Source organism: Schistocerca nitens, chromosome 9 (assembly GCF_023898315.1).
Source record: "Schistocerca nitens isolate TAMUIC-IGC-003100 chromosome 9, iqSchNite1.1, whole genome shotgun sequence".
Lineage (NCBI taxonomy): Eukaryota > Metazoa > Arthropoda > Insecta > Orthoptera > Acrididae > Schistocerca > Schistocerca nitens.
The window spans coordinates 493,644,707-493,669,264 of NC_064622.1; the positions used below are offsets into that span (position 1 = coordinate 493,644,707).

The 24,558-nt window shown below is 41.2% G+C and overlaps 1 protein-coding gene across 3 annotated transcripts in view; it reads left to right on the forward strand.

The window, feature by feature from the left end:
- The window catches only part of LOC126203935 (microspherule protein 1), a 354,642-nt gene that overhangs the window by 74,134 nt on the left and 255,950 nt on the right, over positions 1–24,558 (forward strand). For all 3 annotated transcript variants that reach the window (XM_049938332.1, XM_049938331.1, XM_049938333.1), the window contains one exon: positions 10,551–10,707. In XM_049938332.1, coding sequence (XP_049794289.1) covers positions 10,551–10,707 — 157 coding nt within the window. The remainder of the gene's footprint in view (positions 1–10,550; positions 10,708–24,558) is intronic.

Sequence of the window (24,558 nt, forward strand, 5' to 3'; positions counted from 1 at the left end):
GAACATTGGTGAAGCTAATGGGATGGTAGCTGTCCACCTCCAGTGGGTTCTTGCCAGGTTTCAAAACGGGGATTACTATGCTTTCCCACCAATTACGACGGGAACTCACCCTCGACCCAGATACGGTAATAAAGGTCTAGGAGGTGTCGCTGGCAGCCTGCCGAGAGGTGTTTTAGCATCTGAGAGTGGATGCGATATGGCCCAGGAGCCTTATAAGGGCAAGCGGCTAGGGCACTGTGGAATTCCCACTCACTGAACGGAACATTGTAGGATTCAGGTTGGCGCGTGTGAAATGAAAGGCTCCGACATTCCAACCGCTCTTTCACAGAGCGGAAGGCCAGTGGGTAATTTGCAGAAGTGGAACTGAGAGCACAATGGTCTGCTAAGCGGTTTGCAATTATGTCAGAGTCAGTACAAACTGCTCCATTCAGTGAGGGGGCAGGGACGCTGACAGGGGTCCAATAGCCATAGAGTCGCCTAATTTTGGCCCAAACCTGCGATTGAGAGATATGAAGGCCAATGGTGGAGACATACCGTTCCCAGCACTTCTGCTTGTGTAGGAGAATGATGCGGCGGGCCCGCGCACGGAGCTGTTTAAAGGCGATGAGGTGTTCCAACGAGGGATGCCGCTTGTGACGCTGGAGCGCCTGCCTGCAATCTTTAATCACCTCAGCAATATCGGGCAACCACCAAGGCACACTCCTCCGCCGAGGGGACCCAGAAGAACAGGGAATGGCAGAGGCACAATAGTGGCAATGGAGGAGAACAAGTCCCAGTCAGCCTTATTCATAGCCCATCTGGAGGTTCGCCCAGAAGAGGGACGCTGTGGCAGTCACAGAAAGATCGGGAAGTGGTCACTACTGCACAAGTCATCGTGCACACTCCATTGGACAAATGGTAAGAGGCTAGGGCTGCAGATCTAAAGGTCGATGGCTGAGTACGTGCCATGTGCCACACTGAAATGTGTGAAGGCACCATCATTTAACAGGGAAAGGTCGAGCTGTGCCAACACATGCTCAACAGTGGCGCCTCGGCCTGTTGCCACTGATCCACCTCACAGAGGGTTATGGGCCTTGAAGTCGCCCAGTAACTGAAAAGGGAGCGGCAACTGAGCTATGAGCGCAGCCAGGATAAGCTGTGGGACATCACCATCCGGTGGAAGATAGAGACTGCAGACAGCAACAGCCTGAGGCGTCCACACCCAAACAGCACCTGCCTCTAAAGGTGTTTGTAGAGGGACAAAAGGGGCTCTGAGCATATTAGACGTAACATCTGCAGTCATCAGTCCCCTAGAACTTAGAACTAATTAAACCTAACTAACCTAAGAACATCACACACATCCATGCACAAGGCAGGATTCGAACCTGCAACTGGAGCGCTTGTGGACATGAAAGACTCCCCATCGGCTCTCGTACAAACTAGGAACCGGAGCGAATAACTGCCACTGCCATCCCGAGACTTACGCTCCTCCCACAGTGTGGCCAGGGAGGGGAACATTTTGGGATCGTATTTCAGAGCGTTACATTGAGCCTGAGAACACTAGAGACTGCTGGCGGCAGGCCACCAGCGAGAGATCATGTACCATGCTTCATTGCGGGTCATCCACCCTGATGCCACCCACTTTGACCAAGGGCCCTCCCCACGGGCGCCACCCAGCCTCAGCAAGGGCCACCTGGCAAGATGGCCATTGCCTGGAGTCCCGATACCCCGGGAAGATAGGCATCTACTCCTTGGCATATGTGGGGAGTTAACAGTGCAGGCATCAGCAGAGCGATCCCTGTGTTGTCAGGAGGCTATGACCAACAGGGTACATGGCGGATCCACCACAACGTACTGGCTACAATGCTGGATATTAGGTGACAAGTAGTCCATGTTCGTCGTCAGTGCAGAAAGCGGCTCTGCACATGGCATGGCAGAAAATACACGCAGGAACGTATCCATGCCCAAGAGATGGAGAGCGGGCAGGACTGCAGTGCAACAACGAATAAGCTGGCATAAGGTCTCAAGGCACGATGGAAACAATGCACCAAGTAAGGCGCCCTTTCCCAATCGGCTCGCTCTTCGGAAGAATTTTGAGAGATGGAGGTCAAACCCGACAGGGGACTATCACATAAATGCCAACGACAGATAGGAATACCGCGGGCCTATTCTTACCCCGGAACCCGCAGGGGGGAGGCAGGGTTGTAGCCTATCCCCAATGTTATTCGGTCTGCATATTGAGCAAGCAGTAAACGAAACAAAAATTTGGAGAAGAAGCTAAAATTCATGGAGAAGAAACAAAAACTTTGAGGTTTGCAGATGACATTGTAATTCTGTCAGATACAGCAAGGGACCTGGGAGAGCAGTTGAATGGAATGGACAGTGTCTTGAAAGGAGGATGTAAGATGAACATCAACAAAAGCAAAACAAGGATAATGAAATGTAATCGTATTAAATCATGTGATGCTGAGGGAATTATATTAGGAAATAAGACACTACAGCAGATGAGTTTTCCTATTTGGGCGGAAAAATAACTGATGATGGTCAAAGTAGTTAACATCTTATATCCTCTCAATGCAACTAATAGGCAGTGACAAGAAAATCATTTCTGAAGAAGGGAAATTGGTTAACATTGAATATAGATTTAGGTGTCAGGAAGTCTTTTCTCAAAGTATTTGTATGTAGTGTAGCCATGTATGGAAGTGAAACATGGACAATAAACAGTTGTAAATGTCGTGTGACTAGGGCCTCCCATTGGGAAGACCGTTCGCTGAGCGCAAGTCTTTCGATTTGACGCCGCTTCGGCGACTTGCGTCTTGATGGGGATGAAGTGGTGATGATTAGGACAACACAACACCCAGTCCCTGAGTGAAGAAAATCTCCAACCAAGTCGGGAATCGAGCCCGGGCCCTCAGGATTGACATTCTGTCGTGCTGACCACTCAGCTACCGGGGCCAAAGGCTGCTGTAACCATTGTGCACTGCCACAACACTCGTGTAGCAACCACATGTCCATTGTTTCTAGTTTCTTCAAGAAGATCGAACAAACACGAATCGATCATTTAATATTTATGTCGAATCGATCATCATCTTGGCACCTGGATCCACCATCACAATAGCTGTTTCCTGTTTGTGAGCTTGTCACACATAGACAGCCCAGTACAGATTAACACTTTACAAAAAACTGGTAATAACAGTTTGTGCTTGTCTCCAAGAAACGGGTGGTGGATGTGGCGCTCGGGTCCAACAGCGTGTGAATAGCCAATGCAATGGCATTATAATGTGCGCGTAACAGTTACAAAATCTGGAAAGCTCACAAAGGTAATTGTCATCCAATTTTGGACAAAGTTTTGTGACCTTACATAACAATTTAGCCGTATCTGTTCACTACTGACACTGAGAATGGGCAAAGCTATCCCTTCTTATACGATGGCCTTGTTGTCAATGAAATCGGGATATCAATGTGTTCATAAAAAGCAATTCCACCTAAATGTATGCTGTTCTGCATACCCTATGACGTGTGCTTTTACTAAAAGGTGAAGAATTACACCCGCCCGATACAAAAGTGCCCTATTTTCAACACACAGCAAAGGAAAATTCCAATTAGAAGCATTGAAGTTAATAAAATATGCCCCTATATCCAAAAATGATTGAAGGCCCCAGCTTTCAAGAAAAGGCATTGATACGCTTGGTCTGCTATGAAATTATCACCAGATCATGAGGTAACTAGAACGTTACCTAAGCTGCTTTTCACCTAAATAATCACATTAACCCCGTGGTGCATCAATTTCACTGCAGTGGACAACTTTTAATGGTCAATTCTCTGCTGTTTCCAATCAGTCATGAGGCTGCAAATGCATGCAGGACACAACACTAGTAGGGAGTGCCCATTGCAGTGAACTGTGGGCATTTGCAGCCTCAGGACTGATAGAATACCTAAGAAGCGACCATTAACATCTGTCCACTGTAGTGTACACTATGCACCACAAGGTTAAAAAATGTGCCTATATTATGAAAAGCATAGGTGCAACTCACTATATAGTGAAGATGCTGAGTCGCACTTAGGCACAACAAAAAGACTATTAGAAAGTGAGCTTACAGCCAACAAGGTCATCGTCGGGCATACACAACAAACAAACAAACAAACAAACAAACACACATGCACATGACTGCAGTTTCTGGCTGTTGTGGTGAGTATCAACTATCCTTTTCATAATATTATTACGTCCCATCCTGGATTTTCCATTTTCTTAATGAATGTGTCTGTGGCATATGTGCCTTTGGACATTGCTGGTGCTTCATCAATTTTTTCTATGCTTTGAACATTTTTATTATAAATATCATTGTGTGGAATACACTGGTCATCTTAAAGTACAAAAGAAAATTCAAAGCAAAAATTTATATACTAGACTCTATATGATTTTTCATTTTCAATTACCATTTGGCTCTTAGGGTTGTATCACGTTTGCAATGATTAATCTAATTTAATTATGTTTGTAATGCTTCATTATTTTGTAAATAATTCCATAGCATTTCCTGATGCTACAAAAATACTGGTGTCACTGACCTATGATACTTCCATGACAACAAAAGGGAAAAAAAACCACCATTACATTGGATTTGACAAAGAGCACAAAAAATTAGAACTGTGCTGTTAGTATGCTGTGGTTTTCATTCTTGAGATGTTTAATTTATTTCAACCTCATTTTCAAAATTCATTGCCTTCCCAATGTTTAACTTATTCCACAGTCGCGTAAAAAGTGAGATGTCTAAAATCCATGCCTATTTGTCCTTCTGGTTTCACTCTATTTAAGTGACACTCAACTTTTCAGTTGAGCAAGAACTGATGAGCAACTGGCTCAGGAGACAAGTTGAAAAACACCGTGAGTATCTTGAAAACGTTAATGTCAGCTCCTTCTGTTCCTTGTTTCTGATTCTCATCACAACTGCTTCTCCTTTCAGGTCACCTGAATCAGGTGTCGAGCTTCCACTTCGCTGATTCACTAATTTAGTTATCTTCAAAGCTTTTGAGTCATGTTTTCCCAGACACTGTGAAAAATTCCCTTGCACAATTTGATTTAGTGACTTGAAACTATAGGTTTGACGCAACTTAATTATGACATTCAATTAGCGAATACAAAAGTTAATTGTATCTGGCAATTCTACAAAAGCGAATCACTTCCAGTGAATTAGTTTTTCTGTTAGCAGTTTAGTTAAAATGGAAAAACAGAAAATACCTACAACAGCCACAGAGGAGGGGAACCACGGAACTAATTTTCCCTGCTGTTTATTTATGATATTAGAGTTGCAGTAAGTGTATCTGAATATTATTTGAAACTACACATTAGATACAAATCATAATTACAGAAATGTAAATAAAACTCATTGGACTATGCTAAGAAATTCTACAGCTGGCACTGGCATGTCTTTGACATGCAATCTTTCCTCATGCCAGCCAGTTAAAGATTCACATTGGCTGAGCAGCTGTATTCTGCCTGTCGGTAGTTTGATGGAGAACTGGCAACATTGTAGAACATGTTTGGCAACTATGTGACTGTCTAATTACTTACCCTGGTCAATTCACTCATATTGTCTTGTCATTTAGATTAAATATTTTGCATTATTCTCACTGAAGGGATGATGTAGAGGTAGCAAATTGTTGTGTCCATGAAGATTGTTCCAACAGAAACTGCAGCTTACTTCACCATTTACAATGCAAATGCTGTCTTAGCTGTGACTGGACAATAATAAAGCACTGTTAGAAGCATTTATATGTTACCTTAGTTGGAAAGTGTTTGCTCTTCAAGCGGAAGAGAGCGTTAATTTTAGGTCCTAATCTTGCTGGAGGCAAGAATCTGACCCCTTCCGTGAAAGAACCGCCAGCAGGCAGATCGACAATCAGTAAAGAAATTTTAGGACAACTTCTTCTCTCCCATAAGTTCTGTCGCTACTTTAGATTCTCTACCCTGTAAATCTAAAGACGAAAAACTTGATGAATTGCACACTTCTTAGTGTCTACTTTTTCAGCTCCTTTCATTTTTATTGACTTATTGTGGCATAGAATGATTTGTTAGCTGGATTTTGTTTCACATCTACCTCTACTGCTACGTTTGTATACTTTTTTGGCAGTCTTGTAATGCTGCTTCAGTATGAATGTGAATGTAGAGACAAACCAAACTCAAGCCAAAGGTGTGTAATATCCTGTTAATTTGTGACAATGTGGAATAGTTTGTTTTATATACAAAAAGACTTTTTTGTAACATTATCATGATAGGCTAATTCATTTGCAATAGTACATCGCATACTAAATGGCACCTTTTTGTTAGATTGTTGAACACAGCATATAAGCATAAGAGATAAATAAATCAGCAACAATATAGTCATCCAAATTATCTAAAATAGTCTGACAGTGCTGGGGTGGTTTCTCGACTTCACATCTATAGATAAGAAGTTGGTAGCACTTTGTTTCTTTTCATGTTGTACTGTGTTAATAGACAGTAAAGGTGTCCAGTCTAGCCTGACAGTGAGACACTGTGCTCTGCAGGTTTCAGATACATGGTGTGGCCAGTAGAAAAGCTGAACAATACCCCTGTGAGTGGTTATCCTATTTCTGTTACTCTGATCATGGGTAATGCTTATGGGTACTGACAACAACATACACCATTAAATAACAGCAGGAAGGCAGACAAATACTTTCAGTAAAGTCTTCCTAACAGTGAAATTTATCTTTGATATCAGCATACTTATGTTTTGAAAAAGGCTGTTCTCACTTGTGTCAGTCTAGATTTTTTATCTGCTTTTCTTCAGCCACCATCAGGTATTTTGCTGCCTACATGCAAAACTCCCTCTGCATCACCTGGCTTAATTCCACTACAGTTTATTGCCCTCCCGTTTACATATATACATCAAAAGAACGACAGCTTTCATCTACACATAATGTTTATTGGGTAGTCACTCAGGTAGCTTTGCCAGTAAATGCGAACAGCATCTTGTGTAAGAGCCTTTCAGTTTTCAGTAACTTCAGACTGACAAAAATAAACCAATAATGAGAGCAGCATGTGTACCATCTTGACCATGGGCTGTGTTGACACACTGCCCTCATGTTGGTACAGTTTCCTCCCGATTTACCACCAGATTGCTCCTAAGGGTGTCGTTAGTGCAAAAATAACAGCATATTCCTATGGGAATTACTATGGAGGTGTAATAAGAATCGATAAAATATCTTGCTACATGAGGTCCCATTCAATTTATGACTAACTTTAATTTGATCAAGATTTTGCAACACTTTAGCAGGGACACTGTTTTGCAACTCTGTTGTCATGAAAGTGATTTTCAGGTGTGGGACTGATTGATCCTGCTAAATTCACGTGGCTTTTCCCTACCATGTCAATGAAATGTTCTGAATAATTCCCACCTAAGGTATCACACTGCATTAGTAAAGTAAACTATTTTATTCCATAAAGGTCGTTTCACGCATAAGCTAGACCAACTCTCACTTTTTGTGTTGCGACCTGTCTACTTCAGCTACAATTATGGCAACCGGAGAGTGTTCTCTGCAGCACTGTAAAGTGCTCCCTTACTAAAATGGTAAATTCTTTTGAAATCAGTTTCAATCTTTCTGCAAAACCTGCATCATATCACTTTCTTTTGCTATGCTAACCACCACAAGTTACGTGACGTATGTTAACACTGTGTCACATGTTTCCTGGCAACCTCACAGGAGTAGCAACAGTCACCCGCATTGTGAATGCCGTGTTACATCACCAACAAAACAAGAAACAGTGCCCAAAGAGGCTCAAAGCAACAATCGACGACCCGAATCTGTATTTTGTTCATCATCTCGGCATCAAAAAATACAGGATAAATCGTGGAAACGATGATCAAGCTTGTTAGTATGCATTACCTATGGTAGACCTGGGAATGAGAAACGTATGGAAGTGCACAACTGTACATTTGTCTGTTCTGTTTCTACTTCAGCAGTCATACATTCAATTTTTCCCTGTGAATCCAAAATTTGATTTATTATTTTGTATCTAGTTAAAATAAGTTAATTCACTGCAAGCCGAACAGTGCAAGGGTGCAACTCATTCGTATTTTTCACTTGTGTTATCTACCGTCAGTTTGTAGCTGTCTCTTGGACTGGCATCTGGTAGTGTAGCTCCACTGAGGGCTGGCTGGAGCAGGCTGTGGATACCAGTGAGGACATTATGAGCTGTCTGTGAAGTTCTTCATATTGGTCAAGCAGTTGAGACTCGGCAATGTTGCTGACGACCTTTGGCACCTTGTGATTGTTCACTCACTTTCGGGATTGGTGCCGAGTCATCCTGCTAAATTCTCATAATATTCTCTTAAATTTAATCTTTAGACTGTAGGAATATAATTCCACACTTCAGTTTCAACTGATTTTGAATTTTATGTTGTGTACTGTCTACATTAACTACCAACAGAGCTAGACAAAATACTATCACACTTGCTCCTTGCTGCCAAGCTCTTTTCGTTAATTAAGGAAAGAATATTTATTGGTTCAGATCTCACTGGACTACTTATTTTGTATCACTTTACGGTTGTCATGCCGCCCCCCCCCCCCCCCCCCTTCTCTCTCTCCCTCTCTCTCTCTCACTCTCTGGAAATTGCCAGAATGGAATTCAGTAACAAAATTCTAATAAAACCTTTGCTTTGCACCAACGGATATTTTTAGTTGTAATTGTCAACATTATTCCATAATGCAAAAAATTCATTCATTAGCTGTTTCGACATGCAGAATACGTGACATTAGAAAGTATCAGGAGATAACACTGCAAAAAAAACTAGACATGCTCGCCAGTCCATTCAGAGTGCTCTTATAAGGCAGGTACGACAAATATTTTGTTACGTAGCTGTCCATAGCACAGCTAAAAATTGGTAATATTGTTGTAGATGTTTGGCAATCCTCTGATAGTGCACCTATTTCCGCATGTGGTCCTGAATCATTCCACTAAATTATTTATAATTCCCTTCAATTTCAATCACTTATGCTACATAATCTTCATGTAAGATGATACACTTAGCTAGAAATTTTAATTTTTGAACTCCTGGGATGCCAAATTTTGTACAATTAACAACTGAACTGTTATCTTTAATATTCTGTCGTGAAACTCGGTTACCACTTCTAAGCTGAGATACCTTCCCCCAGATGCTTCTTGTTAGCTCTGGTGTCCCGTGCATATCTTGTAATATGATTGCAGTGTGAGTTTTAGCTCTAATTTTGGTGTAGACCAGTGCACTCTACATTATTATTTTCTATTTTATTCATTGCATCTGCAAATTGCTGGGAGAACTGTGATAATGGTCATGGGTGCCCTCTTTGTGAACACCAAGCTTCTTCTCTATGTAAACGTATCTAAGAAATTTGACCTGACCGTCAACCGTACGAATTTGAGTTTTGTTCATCACATAGGACCCACATGTCAGGGGAAGAGTTATGAAGTGAATATGGTTCCTCTGTGCTAAATCTGTGAAATAGCAATTAGGCAGTCCTGTAGGCATTTGCTGAGACTAACATTAGCAACTTCCTCCCACTCTGGCTACCTTCAAAAAATAGACAGTTCATTAGTTTCAATCTAATTGAATAGCTCAAACATCACTTTCGATCAGCATCAAGTTCACCATGAATCCATAAGTGGACCTTAAAATGTGCTGTGTGCCTGCATTGTTATGGAGCTTGCACTGCAAGGTATTCACACATGTTATTGAATCCATTTACTGTAAGAAATTAAACCCACAACAGTAAAACTCATTACACTGCAGTTACTGTGCATGAAAACATACAAATTCCTGAGTTAAAAATTGTACGAAGAATTACTTCTAAAGGGAAAGAAACAAGGCATAAAGCATTAAGAATAATAAGTGAAAAGCACTAGTTTGCTTTTGTTGTACAGTATTACTTTTATTGTGTTAGCCAGTATTCGGCTTACAAGGCCATCTTCAAGCATTTACTGAGTAGTGTCACCAGAGAAGTTACGATATTTGTAAATAACTTTGAGAGAGAAGTTACACATCTAGGTTGAAGCAGAAACATACAGTAAATAACATCTTTGACAGCATGGTTGTAATGTAATGTAAATAGTAAAAATTGAACAGTAAATAAATAAAATTGGAGTAGAGAGAAAAAAAAAACTTCAAGACAAAATAGGAACAGCATGCTTACATAACAGTTTCTATTATTTAAAAAAATAATAAGAAACATTTATTCGTTTCTGCATATCTTATTGATATTGCTTAAGTTCCTTATATATTCTGTAGTTACATTGATAATTCTTTCTTCTTTTGCTTGGTTTGTGCATCACTCTCCATGTTTTACACCTCCTGAAGTAGCCTTGTTAAGTGCTAATAATTATGTTCCTGCCTATTTACCCTTAGTAATATTTATATTTTCATTATTGGCTCAATTGTTCAGATTTAAGTATTATAAATTTTTAAAAACACATACAGTGATTGATTCATTGTCATTTTTGTCACGGAGACAAAACTGATTTTCCATAATTTAATGTTTGGATAGTGATTTATACTTACACTGTGTGTTTGTCACTACAGGTTGATTAAGAAAGAAATCCGTTCTCTGGAGAATGAGATGGGAAACTGGCAAGTTCTTGTAGACTCAGTAACTGGTATTAGTCCTCCCGATTTTGACAATCAAACCTTAGCTGTTTTGCGTGGACGGCTTGTAAGATATCTAATGAGATCTCGAGAAGTAAGTGTTGCATATTTTCATTTAAAGTTTTGTCTATTGTAATATGTATGAAAATTATTTCTCCAATGATGAAATGTCAGAGTAGAAATCTGCATCTACATCTCTACTCTGCAAACCACTGTAAAGTGCATGGCAAAGGGTAAATCCGATTTTACTGTTTATTAGGGTTTCTTTCTGTTCCATTCACATATGGAGCACAGGCATACCTTTGTGCATGCTGTGATTAATCTTGTCCTCATGATCCTTATGTAAAAGACACATAACTACAGTAAAATCTTCTTTAACAAATGTGAGGACCCAAATATTTTTTCCTTAGATAGAGGTTCTCCATAAATGGGAGTTTTGCATAGGTAAACAAAAGAAGTGATCCAGTACCTTAGTTCAAGCACATTTAGGTGATGCAAGTGCTATTTATGTACAAAACTTACTAATATCCTGCTGCAAGTTCAAATACAGTACAGACACATTCTGGGGTCCCTCGTTGGAGTAATTGGGCACTTTTTGTGTGATATTTTTGCAGATATTTGCTACCTTCTTTCTGCAATGTGTAGCTGGAGTCAGCACAAACAAATACTACTCACAACATCTTTCATCTGATGTCCAATGTCAACGGACAGTGTCAGTTTGTTTCCCTTATAAACAAAATTATTTTTAAAGCAGAATTTTATGTGCCTGTCCGATAGAGCAACCCCAGATTAGTGCAGTGCATATTTCTTTTATCGAAATTGATTAATGGAGACAGTAAAACATGAACAGTAACCAATACTCCAGCAGTGACTTACCAGCACTGCTGCATAGCAATAGCAATCAGTGCAGGTCCATAAAATTCCACTTTAAAAATAGTTTTGTTTGTAATGGGAAACAAGCCAATGCCTTTCATTGATACTGGACTTTGCTTGAAACATGTGATGGGCAGTATTTGTTTGGTCTGACTCCAGCTACACACTGCAAAAATGAAATTGCAAATTACTGCTGTAACACCAACCCATGACTCTTAGGTCACATACTCAAAACAAAAAAGCATCACAAAGGAGTTAACTGATTCGAACAGAGATTGCAGGATTTGATGTACATTTACAGACAAACTAATGACCACAGTGTCAGGCAAATTGGTTGATTTATTCAAGAGAAAGAGAGCTTCACAAACTGAGCAAGCCAGGAACACATTGGTCCAACTCTGGCCCTTGTGCAAACAGTTATTTGGTTTGGCATTGATTGGTAGAGTGTTGGATGTCCTCCTGAGGGATATCATGCCAAATTCTGTCCAACTTCTATGTTACATTGTCAAGATACCAAGACGATTGGAGAGCCTGCCCATAATGCTCCAAACTTTCTCAGTATGAAGATATCCAGCTACCTTGCTGGCCATGATAGGGTTTACCCAGCATGAAGACAAGCAATAGAAACTCTTACCATGTGTAGACAGCCATTATCTTGCTGAATTCTTAGCCTAGGACGACGTGCCGTGAAGAGTAACAAAACACTGTGTAGAATATTATCGACGTCTTGCTGTGCTGTAAGGGTGCACCAGATGACAACCAAAGTGATCCTGATATGAAATGAAATGGCACTCCAGACCATCAATCCTGATTGTTGGGCCGTATGGTTGTTGACTATCAGGCTGGTATCCCACCGCTGTTGTCCACACACAATGAGAGTTTCTACTACTTGTCTTTTTACTTGACAAACCCCACCTTGGCCAGCAAGGTAGCCAGATCTCTCCGCAGTTCAGAATGTTTGGAACATTATGGGCAGGGCCCTCCAACCACCTCAGGATTTTGATGATCTACCATGCCAGTTGGATAGAATTCATCATGATATCCCTCAAGAGGACATACAACAACTCTGTCAATCAATGCCAAACCATATAACTGCTTACATAAGGACTGGAGGTGGAACAGCATGTTACTGACTTGCATGGTTTGTGGAGCTCTTTCTCATCAATGAACCATCCAGTTTTTTGGAAATTGTAATGATTTGTTTATCTGTCTGTGTACAGCACGTCTACAGGTTTCTGTTCCATTTGAATAAATCTTTCATGATATGTCTTTTTTCCCTTCTTTTTATAGTGCGTTGCAAAGGGCAAATATGTTGGAAAGTTCTTGACTGATTTACTTCAGATTTTTACTCTATACTCTAACGAACCTTCTGCTATGTCCACCTATGGCGCAGATAACAGCGGTGATGCATTGTGGCATGAAAGAAATTAGACCTTGGTAGGTTGCTGGAGGGAATTGGTCCCACATCTGCACACAGGGACGGGGGACCGTGAGCTCTGACGACACATTCAGTCACATCTCAAATGTGTTTGTTTGAGTTCAGATCTGGCGAGTTGGGGGGGGGGGGGGGGGGGGGTCAGCACACCACTTGGAACTTGACACTGTGTTCCTCAAACCACTCCATCACTCTCTTGGCCTTGTGACAAGGTGCATTATCTTCTTGAAAAATGCCACTGCCATCGGGAGACATGATCGTCATGAAGGGATGTACGGGATGTACGTGACCCACAACCAATGTACGATACTCTGTGGCAGTCGTAGTGCCTTGAACAAGCTCCACTAAAACCATGAATGTTCACCAGAGCATAATGGAACTACCACCAGCTTGTTTCCATCCTGCAGTACAGATGTCGAGGAGCTGTTCGGCTGTAAGATGACAGATTCGCTCTCTCCCATACGCACAATGAAGAAGGTATCGGGATTCGTCAGACCGTACAACGTCACGCACCCATTTCAGTCATAGTTGCCAATGTCGTAGTGTTAACATTGGCACATGTGTGGGTTGTTGGCTGTGAAAACCCATTGTTAGGAGTGATCGGTGCATTATGTGTTCAGATAGACTTGTACTCTGCTGAGCATTAAAGTCAGATGTTAGTTGTGCCACAGTTTTCTGCCTGTCCTGTTTTACCAGTCTGTTCGACATGTGGGGTGACTGCCCAATCCCACTAGATCTGGACGTGGTTTCACTTTGATTTCACCACGTGTTGGAGACTCTCACCGCAGCACTCCTCGAACATCTGACAAGTTGTATAGTTTGCAGAATGCTCGTGCCAAGCCTCCGGGCCATCACAATCTGCCCTCAGTCAAAGTCTGATGGATAGTGTGCCTTCCCCGTTCTACATGTGGACAGCACTGGCAGTCATACTACATACACCTTGTGTGTGTTTCTAAGTAGCAGTCATTCCTCCAGGTGATGCTGCTATTGTCTGGATGGGTTTATATTGATAGTGTGCCAGTGGCCATAATGTTCTGACTGATCAGTGTATATAAATATATTTATTGGCTTGACGAATAAGTTTGTAGCATTTTTCTGTAAGTTTTATAAACACAATGGACACATACCAGAGATTGCCATTTACAACAGTCCACCCGCACTGTGATAACGTTTTGATTCCACAACTGTATAAATCATGTGGCTTTGAGGCAAAGGATTTGTTCTTGGACTGTGATGCGAGGCATCTGAGTTGTTGACAATGAATGTCAGCAATGTATTTTGTGTTCGAAATGATGGAAATCATGTTACTTGTATGTACAGAGTGTAGGTACACACATCTCTAAAAAAATACAGAAGTTTGATTTTTTCTGAACACTCTTGGTAGTATTATCTTTAAAGCAGTCCTTTAAAAAGATGTTGCTGCCATACATTTCACAATTTTTTTTAAATTATAGTTGTACACTGTTCGCTTGTTACATATTTTTACGAGCTTCAAACAGGAGCGACTGCAGTAATGGATAGGAACTGTGATTGTTGTGTACAGATGCAAGTTGAGTTGGCGACCCTTCTCTCACAGCTCCAGGCTGCTTTGGCTTCCGTCACACGGCTTGAGGCTGCTGCCAAGTGGCGTTACCGTGGGGGATAGAACATGAGGATGCGAGGGACGTCGAGCACATCCCATGTGTCCTCTGATCGGACCACTGCTGTGACCGCCCCGGGTACTGCCTGCACTGGGATTCACCCCTCACCCGTGGTCGAGTGGGAGATCATTCCAAAGTCTGGCAGGCAGCGAAAAACTTTCCGAGGGGCTGATCATAGGGCCTGCCCGGTTCGTTTGACGAACAGGTTTCGGGCGTTATCTGTGGCTGACGATGTCTCTGAGCCGGATGCAGTTGTCCATCCTGTTCCGGAGAAAGCTTCTCGGCCCGCAAGGTCTGGGCATTCACAGAGGGTGGGTTTGCTGGTAGTTAGGAGCTCCAACGTTAGGCGCAAAATGGGGCCCGTTAGGAACATGGCTGCCAAGGAGGGGAAAGAAGCCAGTGTGCACTCCATGTGCATTCCCGGGGGAGTCATTCCGGATGTGGAAAGGGTGCTTCCGGATGCCATGAAGAGTACAGGGTGCAGCCAACTGCAGGTGGTGGCTCATGTTAGTACCAGTGACGTGTGTCTTTTTGGATTGGAGCAGATTCTGTCTGGTTTCAGGTGGCTAGCAGAAATGGTAAAGACTGCCAGTCTTGCTTCCGGGATTAAGGCAGAGCTCACCATCTGCAGAATTGTCGATAGAACCAACTGTGGTCCTTTGGTGCCGAGCCAAGTGGAGGGTCTGAATCAGAGGCTCAGGCAGTTCTGTGACCATGTAGGCTGCCGATTCCTTGACTTGCACCATCAGGTGGTGGGTTTCCAGGTTCCGCTTAATAGTTCAGGAGCCCACTACACACAGTAGGCGGCTACACATGTAGCGGGGCTGTGTAGAAGGGACTGGGCGGTTTTTTAGGTTAGAGGGGTCTCAGGGAAACACAGAAGGGACATCCGTCTAAAAGTGGGCAGGTAGAAACGATTGGTATTGTAGTTGTAAATTGCCATAGCTGTGTTGGGAAAGAACCAGAGCTCCAAGCACTAATAGAAAGCACTGAAGCTCAAATAGTTGTAGGTACAGAGAGCTGGCTAAAGCTGGAAATAAGTTCAGCCGAAATTTTTTCAAACAATCTAACAGTGTTCAGAAACGATAGATTAAATACAGTTGGTGGTGGAATATTTATTGTTGTCAGAAGTAGATTGCCTTGTAGCGAAATTGAAGTAGATAGTTTGTGTGAAATAGAATGGGTAGAGGTTATACCTGACAATCGGAATAAATTATTAATTGGATTGTTCCCCAAGATTGACAAAGTTTTACAGAAGTTCAAAATATAGCGCGTACTTCAATGCGAGATGCTTTTAATAATTTCCACAGCGAAATTCTGTCTCGAAATCTGGCAGAAAGCCCAAAGAGATTCTGGTCATACATAAAGCACACCAGTGGCAAGACGCAATCAATACCTTCACTGCATGATAACAACGGTGAAGTCACTGATGATAGTGCCACTAAAGCACGGTTTTCCAAAACTCCTTCACCAAAGAAGATGAAATAAAAATTCCTGAATTCCAATCAAGAACAACTGCCAAGATGAGAAACATAGAAGTAGATATCCTCGGTGTAAGAAAGCAGCTTAAATCACTTAATAAACGCAAGGCCTCTGGTCCAGATTGTAAACCAGTAAGGTTCCTCTCAGAGTATGCTGATAAAATAGCTCCATATTTAGCAGTTATATATAACCACTCGCTCACAGAAAGATCCATACCTAAAGACTGGAAAATTGCTCAAGTCGTACCAATACCCAAAAAGGGAAGTAGGAGTAATCTGCTGAGTTACAGGCCTATATCACTAATGTCGATTTGCAGTAGGGTTTTGGAATGTATACTGTACTCGAACATTATGAAGTACTTTGAAGAGAACGATTTATTGACACATAGTCAGCACAGTTTCAGAAAATATTGTTCTTGTGAAACACAACTAGTTCTTTATACCCATGAAGTAATAAGTGCTATCGACAGGGGATGTCAAATTGATTCCATATTTTTAGATTTCCAGAAGGCTTTCGACATCATTCCTCACAAGCGTCTTCTAACCAAACTGTGTGCCTACGGAGTATCACCTCAGTTGTGCGACTGGATTCGTGATTTCCTGTCAGAAAAGTCACAGTTCATAGTAATAGACAGAAAGTCATTGAGTAAAACAGAAGTAATATCTGGTGTTCCCCAAGGAAGTGTTTAGGCCCTCTATTGTTCCTGATCTATCTCATTTACAGTCCTGTAAAGTCATCAGATGATCAAAACGACTTGCAAAATGATTTAGATAAGATATCTGTATGGTGCGAAAAGTGGCAATTGACCCTGAATAAGGAAAAGAGTGAAGTTATTCACATGAGTACTAGAAGAAATCAGTCAAATTTCGATTACATGATAAATCACACAAATCTGAAGGCTGTAAATTCAACTAAATACTTAGGGATTACAATTACAAATAACCTAAATTGGAACGATCACGTAGATAATATTGTGGGTAGAGCAAACCAAAGACTGTGATTCGTTGGCAGAACACTTAGAAGGTGCAACGGGTCTACTAAAGAGACTGCTTACACCACGCTTGTCCTCCCTGTTCTGGAGTATTGCTGTGCGGTATGGCATCCGCATCAGGTGGGACTGACGGATGACATTGAAAAAGTACAAAGAAGGGCAGCTTGTTTTATATTATCGTGAAATAGGGGAGATAGTGTCACAGACATGGTACATGAATTGGAATGGCAATCATTAAAACAAAGGCATTTTTCTTTGCGACGGGATCATCTCATGAAATTTCAATCAGCAGTTCTCTCCTCCAATTGCAAAAACATTCTGTTGGCACCCACCTACATAGGGAGAAATGATCATTATGATAAAATAAGAGAAATCAGGGCTCACACATAAAAATTTAAGTGCTCGTTTTTCCCGCATGCCGTTCGAGAGTGGAACAGTAGAGAGACAGCTTGAAGGTGGTTCATTGAACCCTCTGCCAGGCATGAATGGCAGAGTAATCACATAGATGTAGATGTAGATGTAAATAATTTCCATAATTGACTCATAGTTTTTCTTTTTGAAAAAAATCCCCTGTTTTCAAATTTAAGTCATAAGAATGCTCTGCTTCTTAGTTAAGTATGTTTTAAACCAGTGTGTGAAATTTCATTTCTCCATTTTCAATGGTTTTGAAGCAGTGTGTACAAGAACATAAAAAAGTCAACTTTCGGGAATTTGAAGTACTACTAAAAAGTGTTTCCTGAGATTTTTAGTTAAGGGCCATAGAGAACAGTTTTAATTAAGACTGTTACTGCACTGGTGCACCTCCAGTTGTCACTTGTCACACATCTCCAGGACAGCAAGTAATATGTTTAGCTCTTGCTGTTTTTTCTTAGTAGTTTACATTCCTTAAATTTCATGTGTGTTTTTGTATTTGAGTTTAATCTCATGTTTTGCAAGGGTATATTGAGGCACTCAGTAGTGCAGTAGTTGCTTCTTTGTTTGTTTTGAAGACAAGTGACCATTTGGTTCAGGCTAGATAGACATTCAGTCCGGCCTCAGCTGTCACCTGTGACAAATCAGGTCAGCAAGTTACATATATAGCTTTTCGTGTGTTTTCTTAGTAGTCTATATGCTTAAATTTCGTGTGCTCGGGTGTCAAAAGAGGTTTAATCTTACATTTTGTACATGTAAATTCAAGAAGTCTGCAGCTCAGTTGTCATTTCCTGCGAACAACCAACTACACAGCTCATTAAGGCATCAGCATTTACGGGTGATGCATCAGGAGGGTACCAAGTTGCATACCTATTATCTATTAGCTTTTACAGTTTACGTCTTCAGTTAGTCTTCCATGCTGTGTGCGGATGCAGGAGGAGCTGACCACAGTTCATGAACAGTTTAAATGTGGTTCTGTCTACAGTCTGCCAGATTCTGGCTACAGTCTGCCACCATAACGCTGCTGTCTCAGAGCGTAGCAGTGACTGAGAATCGGGCATCATGTCAGATACATGTGTCGCTTGTTTCACCCGTAGGCTCTGTTGCCAAGGCATCTCCTGCTGTACCGAATGTGGAGGATTCAACCTCTCAGCAGGGTGAGTGGTAGGATGTAACGTGCTTATGCTGCTTGAGGCAGAGGGCCATATGGAGACTGGCCATCTGGCCTCGCCTGTTTGCTCCGTTGAGTGAACAGGTGGCTGTTCTTTAGCATGGACCAAGGGGGTACTCATAAACAGAGGCTTGCTACTTATTGGGAGCTCCAACATTAGGCTCACTATGGAGCCACTTATGAAGATAGTGTTCAGCGCTGGAAAGAAAGCTAACATGTTCTTGTTATGTCTGCCAGGGGGCCTCATCCAAGATGTGGAGGTGGCTTTCCTGTGGCTATCGAGCAAGAAGGGTGCAGTAGCCTAGAAGTGGTGGCTCACATTGATACTGACAATGCCCTTCGCATGAGTTCTGGTGCCATCCTTAGTTCATACAGGCGGCTGGCAGGGGGTAGTGAAGGCTGCTAGCATAGCATGCGGGCTGCGAGCAGTGATTGCATTTTGCAGCATTGTTCCCTGAATTTATTGGGATTCTTTGGTTTGAGCCCAAGCGGAGGATCTCAACCAAAGGCTTTGTTTACTCTGCGATGGTATAGGCTGCAGATTTCTAGACTGTGTTATCCGGTGGTGAATTATAGGCCTCCTTTGATAGGTCAGGGGTGTACTACACAAAGGAAGCAGCTATTCAAGAAGCAGAGTAGTTGGGGAGTGCTAGGAAGTAGTTTGAGATACTCCTATGAACACTTGCCAGTCAATAGGGACATTAGTCAGCATTCAGAGTAAAAATATTTTGACTATCAAATATTTATCAATAAATTGTTGAGGTATTTCTAACAAAGTTCGTGAATTTATTGCTCTCCAGGAAAATCATAAGCCCTTATTATTCTTGGATCTGAGAGCTGGCTAAAACTTGAAGCAGAAAGCTTTTAGATATTTAGCAAGTCATGGAACATTCATTGGAAGGACAGATAGACACCATAGGAGGGGGAGTGTTCATTGCAGTTGATGAAAATATTGTCTCTATTGAGGTTGAAATTGAGGGTGACATTGAAGTTGTCTGGTCACATTTAATAGGCGTAGGTGAAACCAAATTAATTGTTGGATGGTTTTACGGGCCAGCCAATTCCACTGTGACAGTTTTAGAGTCATTCAAAGGAAGTCTGCACTCTGTAGCATGTAAATACTCAGATATTTAGATTTACTGCTTATAGATGTTGACTTTGAAATTATTGGTGTATCAAAGCACCACTTAAATAATTTGACAATTCTGAGGCTTCCTTTACCAGGATACAGATAAGCTGGCTGTTTTTCAAGGAGTTCCTTGTGAGGTGTGGGAGTCGGCATGTACGTAAAAAGCAGTATTCCATTCGAGTCCATAGACATATCACGGCACTGCACTGAACAGATATTTGAATGTTGTGCAGGGGCAGTTGAATTTAGTGAGACTAAACTTCTAATTGTTGTTGTTTATAGGTCCCTTAACTCTGACTTCAGAGCATTTCTGCTCAAGCTAGAGGGGGTTCTTGATTCACTTTGTAGTAAGTACTAGGGATTAGTTATATGTGGTGACTTCAATATAAATTTTGTATATGATGGTGCAAGAAAAAGTATATTGGTATATCTCAAATTCATATGATCTGATGCAGACTGTGTTTTTTCCAACTAGGATGTAGGGGAACAGTAGCACAGCCATAGGAAATATTTTTATTCATTCTTTATTACTAGATGGGCATTCTGTTAGTAAAAGGGTGAATGGCCTTTCAGACCATGATGCACAAATTTTAACAGTAAAAAGCTTTTGTACTCTAACAAATGTCACATATAATTACAAACTATGCAGGAAAGTTAATCCAACAGCAATGGAGAGTTTTTTAAACCTTGTCAAGGAGCAAGAGTGGCAGGATGTTTATAGTGTCAATGAACCGTGATTTACTTTAAAAAAAAAAAATCTTAAAATTTTATTTTATTTACTAGCGATTCTTCAAGAACATTAACACATTTAATCACACTATGTGAGTATGGAAGTAGTTGACAGGGGGTAACTGATGAAATCATAATCGAATTGCTTTTAACAAATGGAAATTTTATTCCTAAAAAAAAAAAAAAAGAAGAAAGAAAGAAAGAAAAAGAAACAGATTAAAAATTATAAGCAGAAAGCACCCTCTAAATATCAAGTTACAATTTATTCAAAGGCAGAAAGAAACAAATTTTTGAGTGTATGAGCTTTCGGGCTGAGAACCTGGCTGCTCCCTTTTAACACAGCCATAGTCACGACCGCTCACAACAACCTCAGAAAGACTACACTGGTGCAAATCTGCAACACACTAGATTACTTTAAGCTAAAAGTTTTAACAATTCACACAAGCACGCAAACTATGCACCCCATAGGAGGGATGGTAATGCTACAAAACACTATTAAAAGATTAACTTGCCACCGAAGGTGCAACTTGATTTTAACTTCTAAGAAAAGTCTTACGGTAGAAGGGTGGCAACTTTATATACTAAAATGACCATTTAAATAAAATCCCATGAAATGTAATCTTGTATAAAATTATACAAGGTTGGCCAAACGAGTTAACATGCTCCACAGTACACATATACCGCCTCTCAAGATTATAGGCAAGATAAAAACATATTTCAGGAATTAGGCCATTACACTCCAAGCAATGAATTCATTAACACACCGAATCCGACAAACATGACAGAGGCAGCTACTAACATACGGCAGATTGATAGGGAGATTACCAAACAACCCGAACTGTAGGTGCTCTAACCTGCCCCTACTCCACAAGGGAAAAACGGACCACCCAATTCATAAATAACCACCTTACCACGGGTGGGCAAACGGAGAAGAATGGTGGGTTGACCCCAAAACAAAGCGGCTGGTGACCTCACCAAGAAAACAAGTAGAATTTAACAAGTAAATGAAACAACATATCACCAATCACTTAACTTCTAATAAACTGCAATTTCTGGAGAAGTCCTGGCACATCACACCCAAATCGCTCTCCTGAACAGTCTGCTGCCAGCCACTTCAACGGACGCAGAAAGGCACGTCGATCTCCCGTCTCATGGCGTCGCAGCTTGCACCGACCAGATTGATGTCATGGGTTGACTCCTGTTGCTCTCATGTCGGCCACGAAGCCACTAACCCTTGCTATACGGCGCGGCCCATTGGAATCACATGGTGACCTCACATGCACCGATGCTCAAGGCAGACAAGTCATCTTGTGTCTCAGTGCACGACTGACCAACCAGTCGATCCAACCGCCAATGACCATTGCCTGAGCAACTCTAGCAGACTGGCAACCTAACGCGCAGACTCAGATGCAGGAACTAAGCCCCGACCGGGCGACCACTCGCTGAGTTCTCTTACTGGCAGAGTGGAAAGACTCTCATTTATCCGGCTTTAAAGATTGATCTGAACGAAAGACATACTAACACTCCGGACGACAGACAGACACTAACTGCCCCACAATTTTGGACGAGAGACAGACTAGCAAGCTGGGGATGAAAGACTGGCCCCAGACTGACTCCAGACTCGCCCAGACTGACCAACTGGCGAGCTCATAGCACCCCTTAAATGCACGTGAACAGGCAATCTTTCCCCTTTCCCACCAGATGGAGACACCAAAGCTGCAATTGCCACAGCGGCGCCACCGCCAGAAACGGGGGGTACTGCTTCACACAACACGCTGCAGCGCGCTCTTCGAAACAGCAACAGTCGATAACATAGATGATAAATATAACACTTTCCTTAACACATTTCTCATGCTCTTTGAGAGTTGCTTTCCATTAGAACATTCTAAACAGGGTGCTAGCAGTAATAGGCAGCCTGGGTGGCTGACTAGTGGGATAAGGATGTCATGTAGAACAAAGTGGGAATTATATCAAAATGTTAGAAGTATTCTCAATCATGCTACAAAAGCCTATCACAAACAGTATTATAAGGTGCTTAAAAATGTTATTAGGAAAGCGACGAGTATATGGTATGCAAATAGAATAGCTAATTCACAGGATAAAATTAAAACCATATGGTCAGTTGTTTAGGAAGTGTGTGGTCAGCAGCACAAGGTCAACAATATAAAGTCAGTTCATAGTAAAAATATTTCTGTTCCTGATAACTCAGATATATGTATAGTATTTAACAATCATTTTCTGAGCATTGCTGGTGAATTAAATAAAAATTTAGTTTATACAGGGAATCATATAACTTTCTTAGAAAATGCCTTTCCGAGATTGATGTCTGAAATACTCCTCTGTGATACAGACAAGGGGGAGATTGAGTCAATAATTAAATCACTGAAGACTAAGGACTCTCATGGATATGATGGAATGCCTAACAGAATATTGAAGTACTGAGCTGCACATTTTAGCCCTGTATTTAGCCATATTTGTAATTTTTCCTTTAGGAATGGCCAGTTTCCTGAACTATTTAAGTACTTAGTAGTAAAGCTTCTTTATTAAAAGGGTGGAAAGGGATAATGTAGACAATTTTAGACCTATTTCTATGCCATCGGTGTTTGCTAAAGTTACTGAAAAGACTGTGTATGTAAGGATAATTGATCATTTTATATCACACAATTTGCTATCATATATACAGTTCGGCTTTAGACATTGCTTAACAACTGAAAATTCTATATTCTCTTTTCTCTGTGAGGTACTGGATGGGTTAAACAAAAGGTTTCAAATGCTAGACATATTTTTTGATTTAACTAAGCCATTTGATTGTGTTGATCACAAAATATTGCTCCAGAAGTTGGAACATTATGGAATATGGGGAGTAGCTCACAATTCATTCACTTCTTACTTTAGCAACAGACAGTGAAAGGTCATGTTGAGAATGGCTGTGATGTGGGTCTGAGTGGAGCACAGTCAAGTGGGGGTGCCCCAGGGATCCGTGTTGGGGCACTTCTGTTCTTTATTTATATAAATGATATGCCCCCTTTGCCTTACAGGTAACTCTAAAATATTTCTGTTTACAATGACACTATCTTGGTAGTAAAGGATGTTGTGTGCAACATTGGCCTGGTTTCAAATAGTGCAGTTCATGACCTAAATTCATGGCTTGTAGAAAATAAACTAATGCTAAATCACAGTAAGACTCAGTTTTTACAGTTTCTAACACACAATTCAACAAAATCTGACGTTTTAATTTCCCAGATTGGGCATATGATTAGTGAAACTGATCAGTTCAAATTTCTAGGTGTTCAGATAGATAGTAAACTGTCGTGGAAAGCCCACATTCAGGATCTTGTTCAAAGACTTAATGCTGCCATTTTTACTATTCGAACGGTATCTGAAGTGATTGAGTGATTGTTTGACCCGAAAATTAGTCTACTTTGCTTATTTTCATCCGCTTATATTGTATGGTATTATATTTTGGGGTAACTCTTCCCATTCTAAAAGAGTATTTTTGGCTTAGAAACGGGCAGTCTGGGCAATAAGTGGTGCAAGTTCACGAACCTCTGGTCGACCCATGTTCATGAGTGGATATTTTGACATTGGCCTCTCAGTATATATATATTCCTTACTGTCATTTCTTGTTAACAATATAGGCTTATTACCAAGAATAAGCAGCTTTCACTCAGTTAATACTCAGCAGAAATCAAATCTGCATTTGGATCGGACTTCCTTATTTCCTGTGCAGAAAGGTGTGCAGTATACTGCTGCATCCATTTTCAATAAGCTACTGCTCTAATTCAAAAGTCTTAGCAGTAATCCATGCACTTTCAAATCAGGTCACTCCTTCTATTCTGTCGAGGAGTTCCTTGAAAAATTAAGCTGATTCTTGTTGTATTGTTGATTCTGTTTACTTAAACTTATGGACTGACTTCTATCGGGTTTATAAACATTTTATGTTTATCTGTTATTACTTTTATGTTGTAATTTCATGTACCGACGTGTTCCATGACCTTGGAGATTTGCTCCTCAGTTTGGTCTTACAGAACTTGACGTGTAAATAAAAAAAAATAAATTCCACAATACTAGTTGCGGGGGAGAC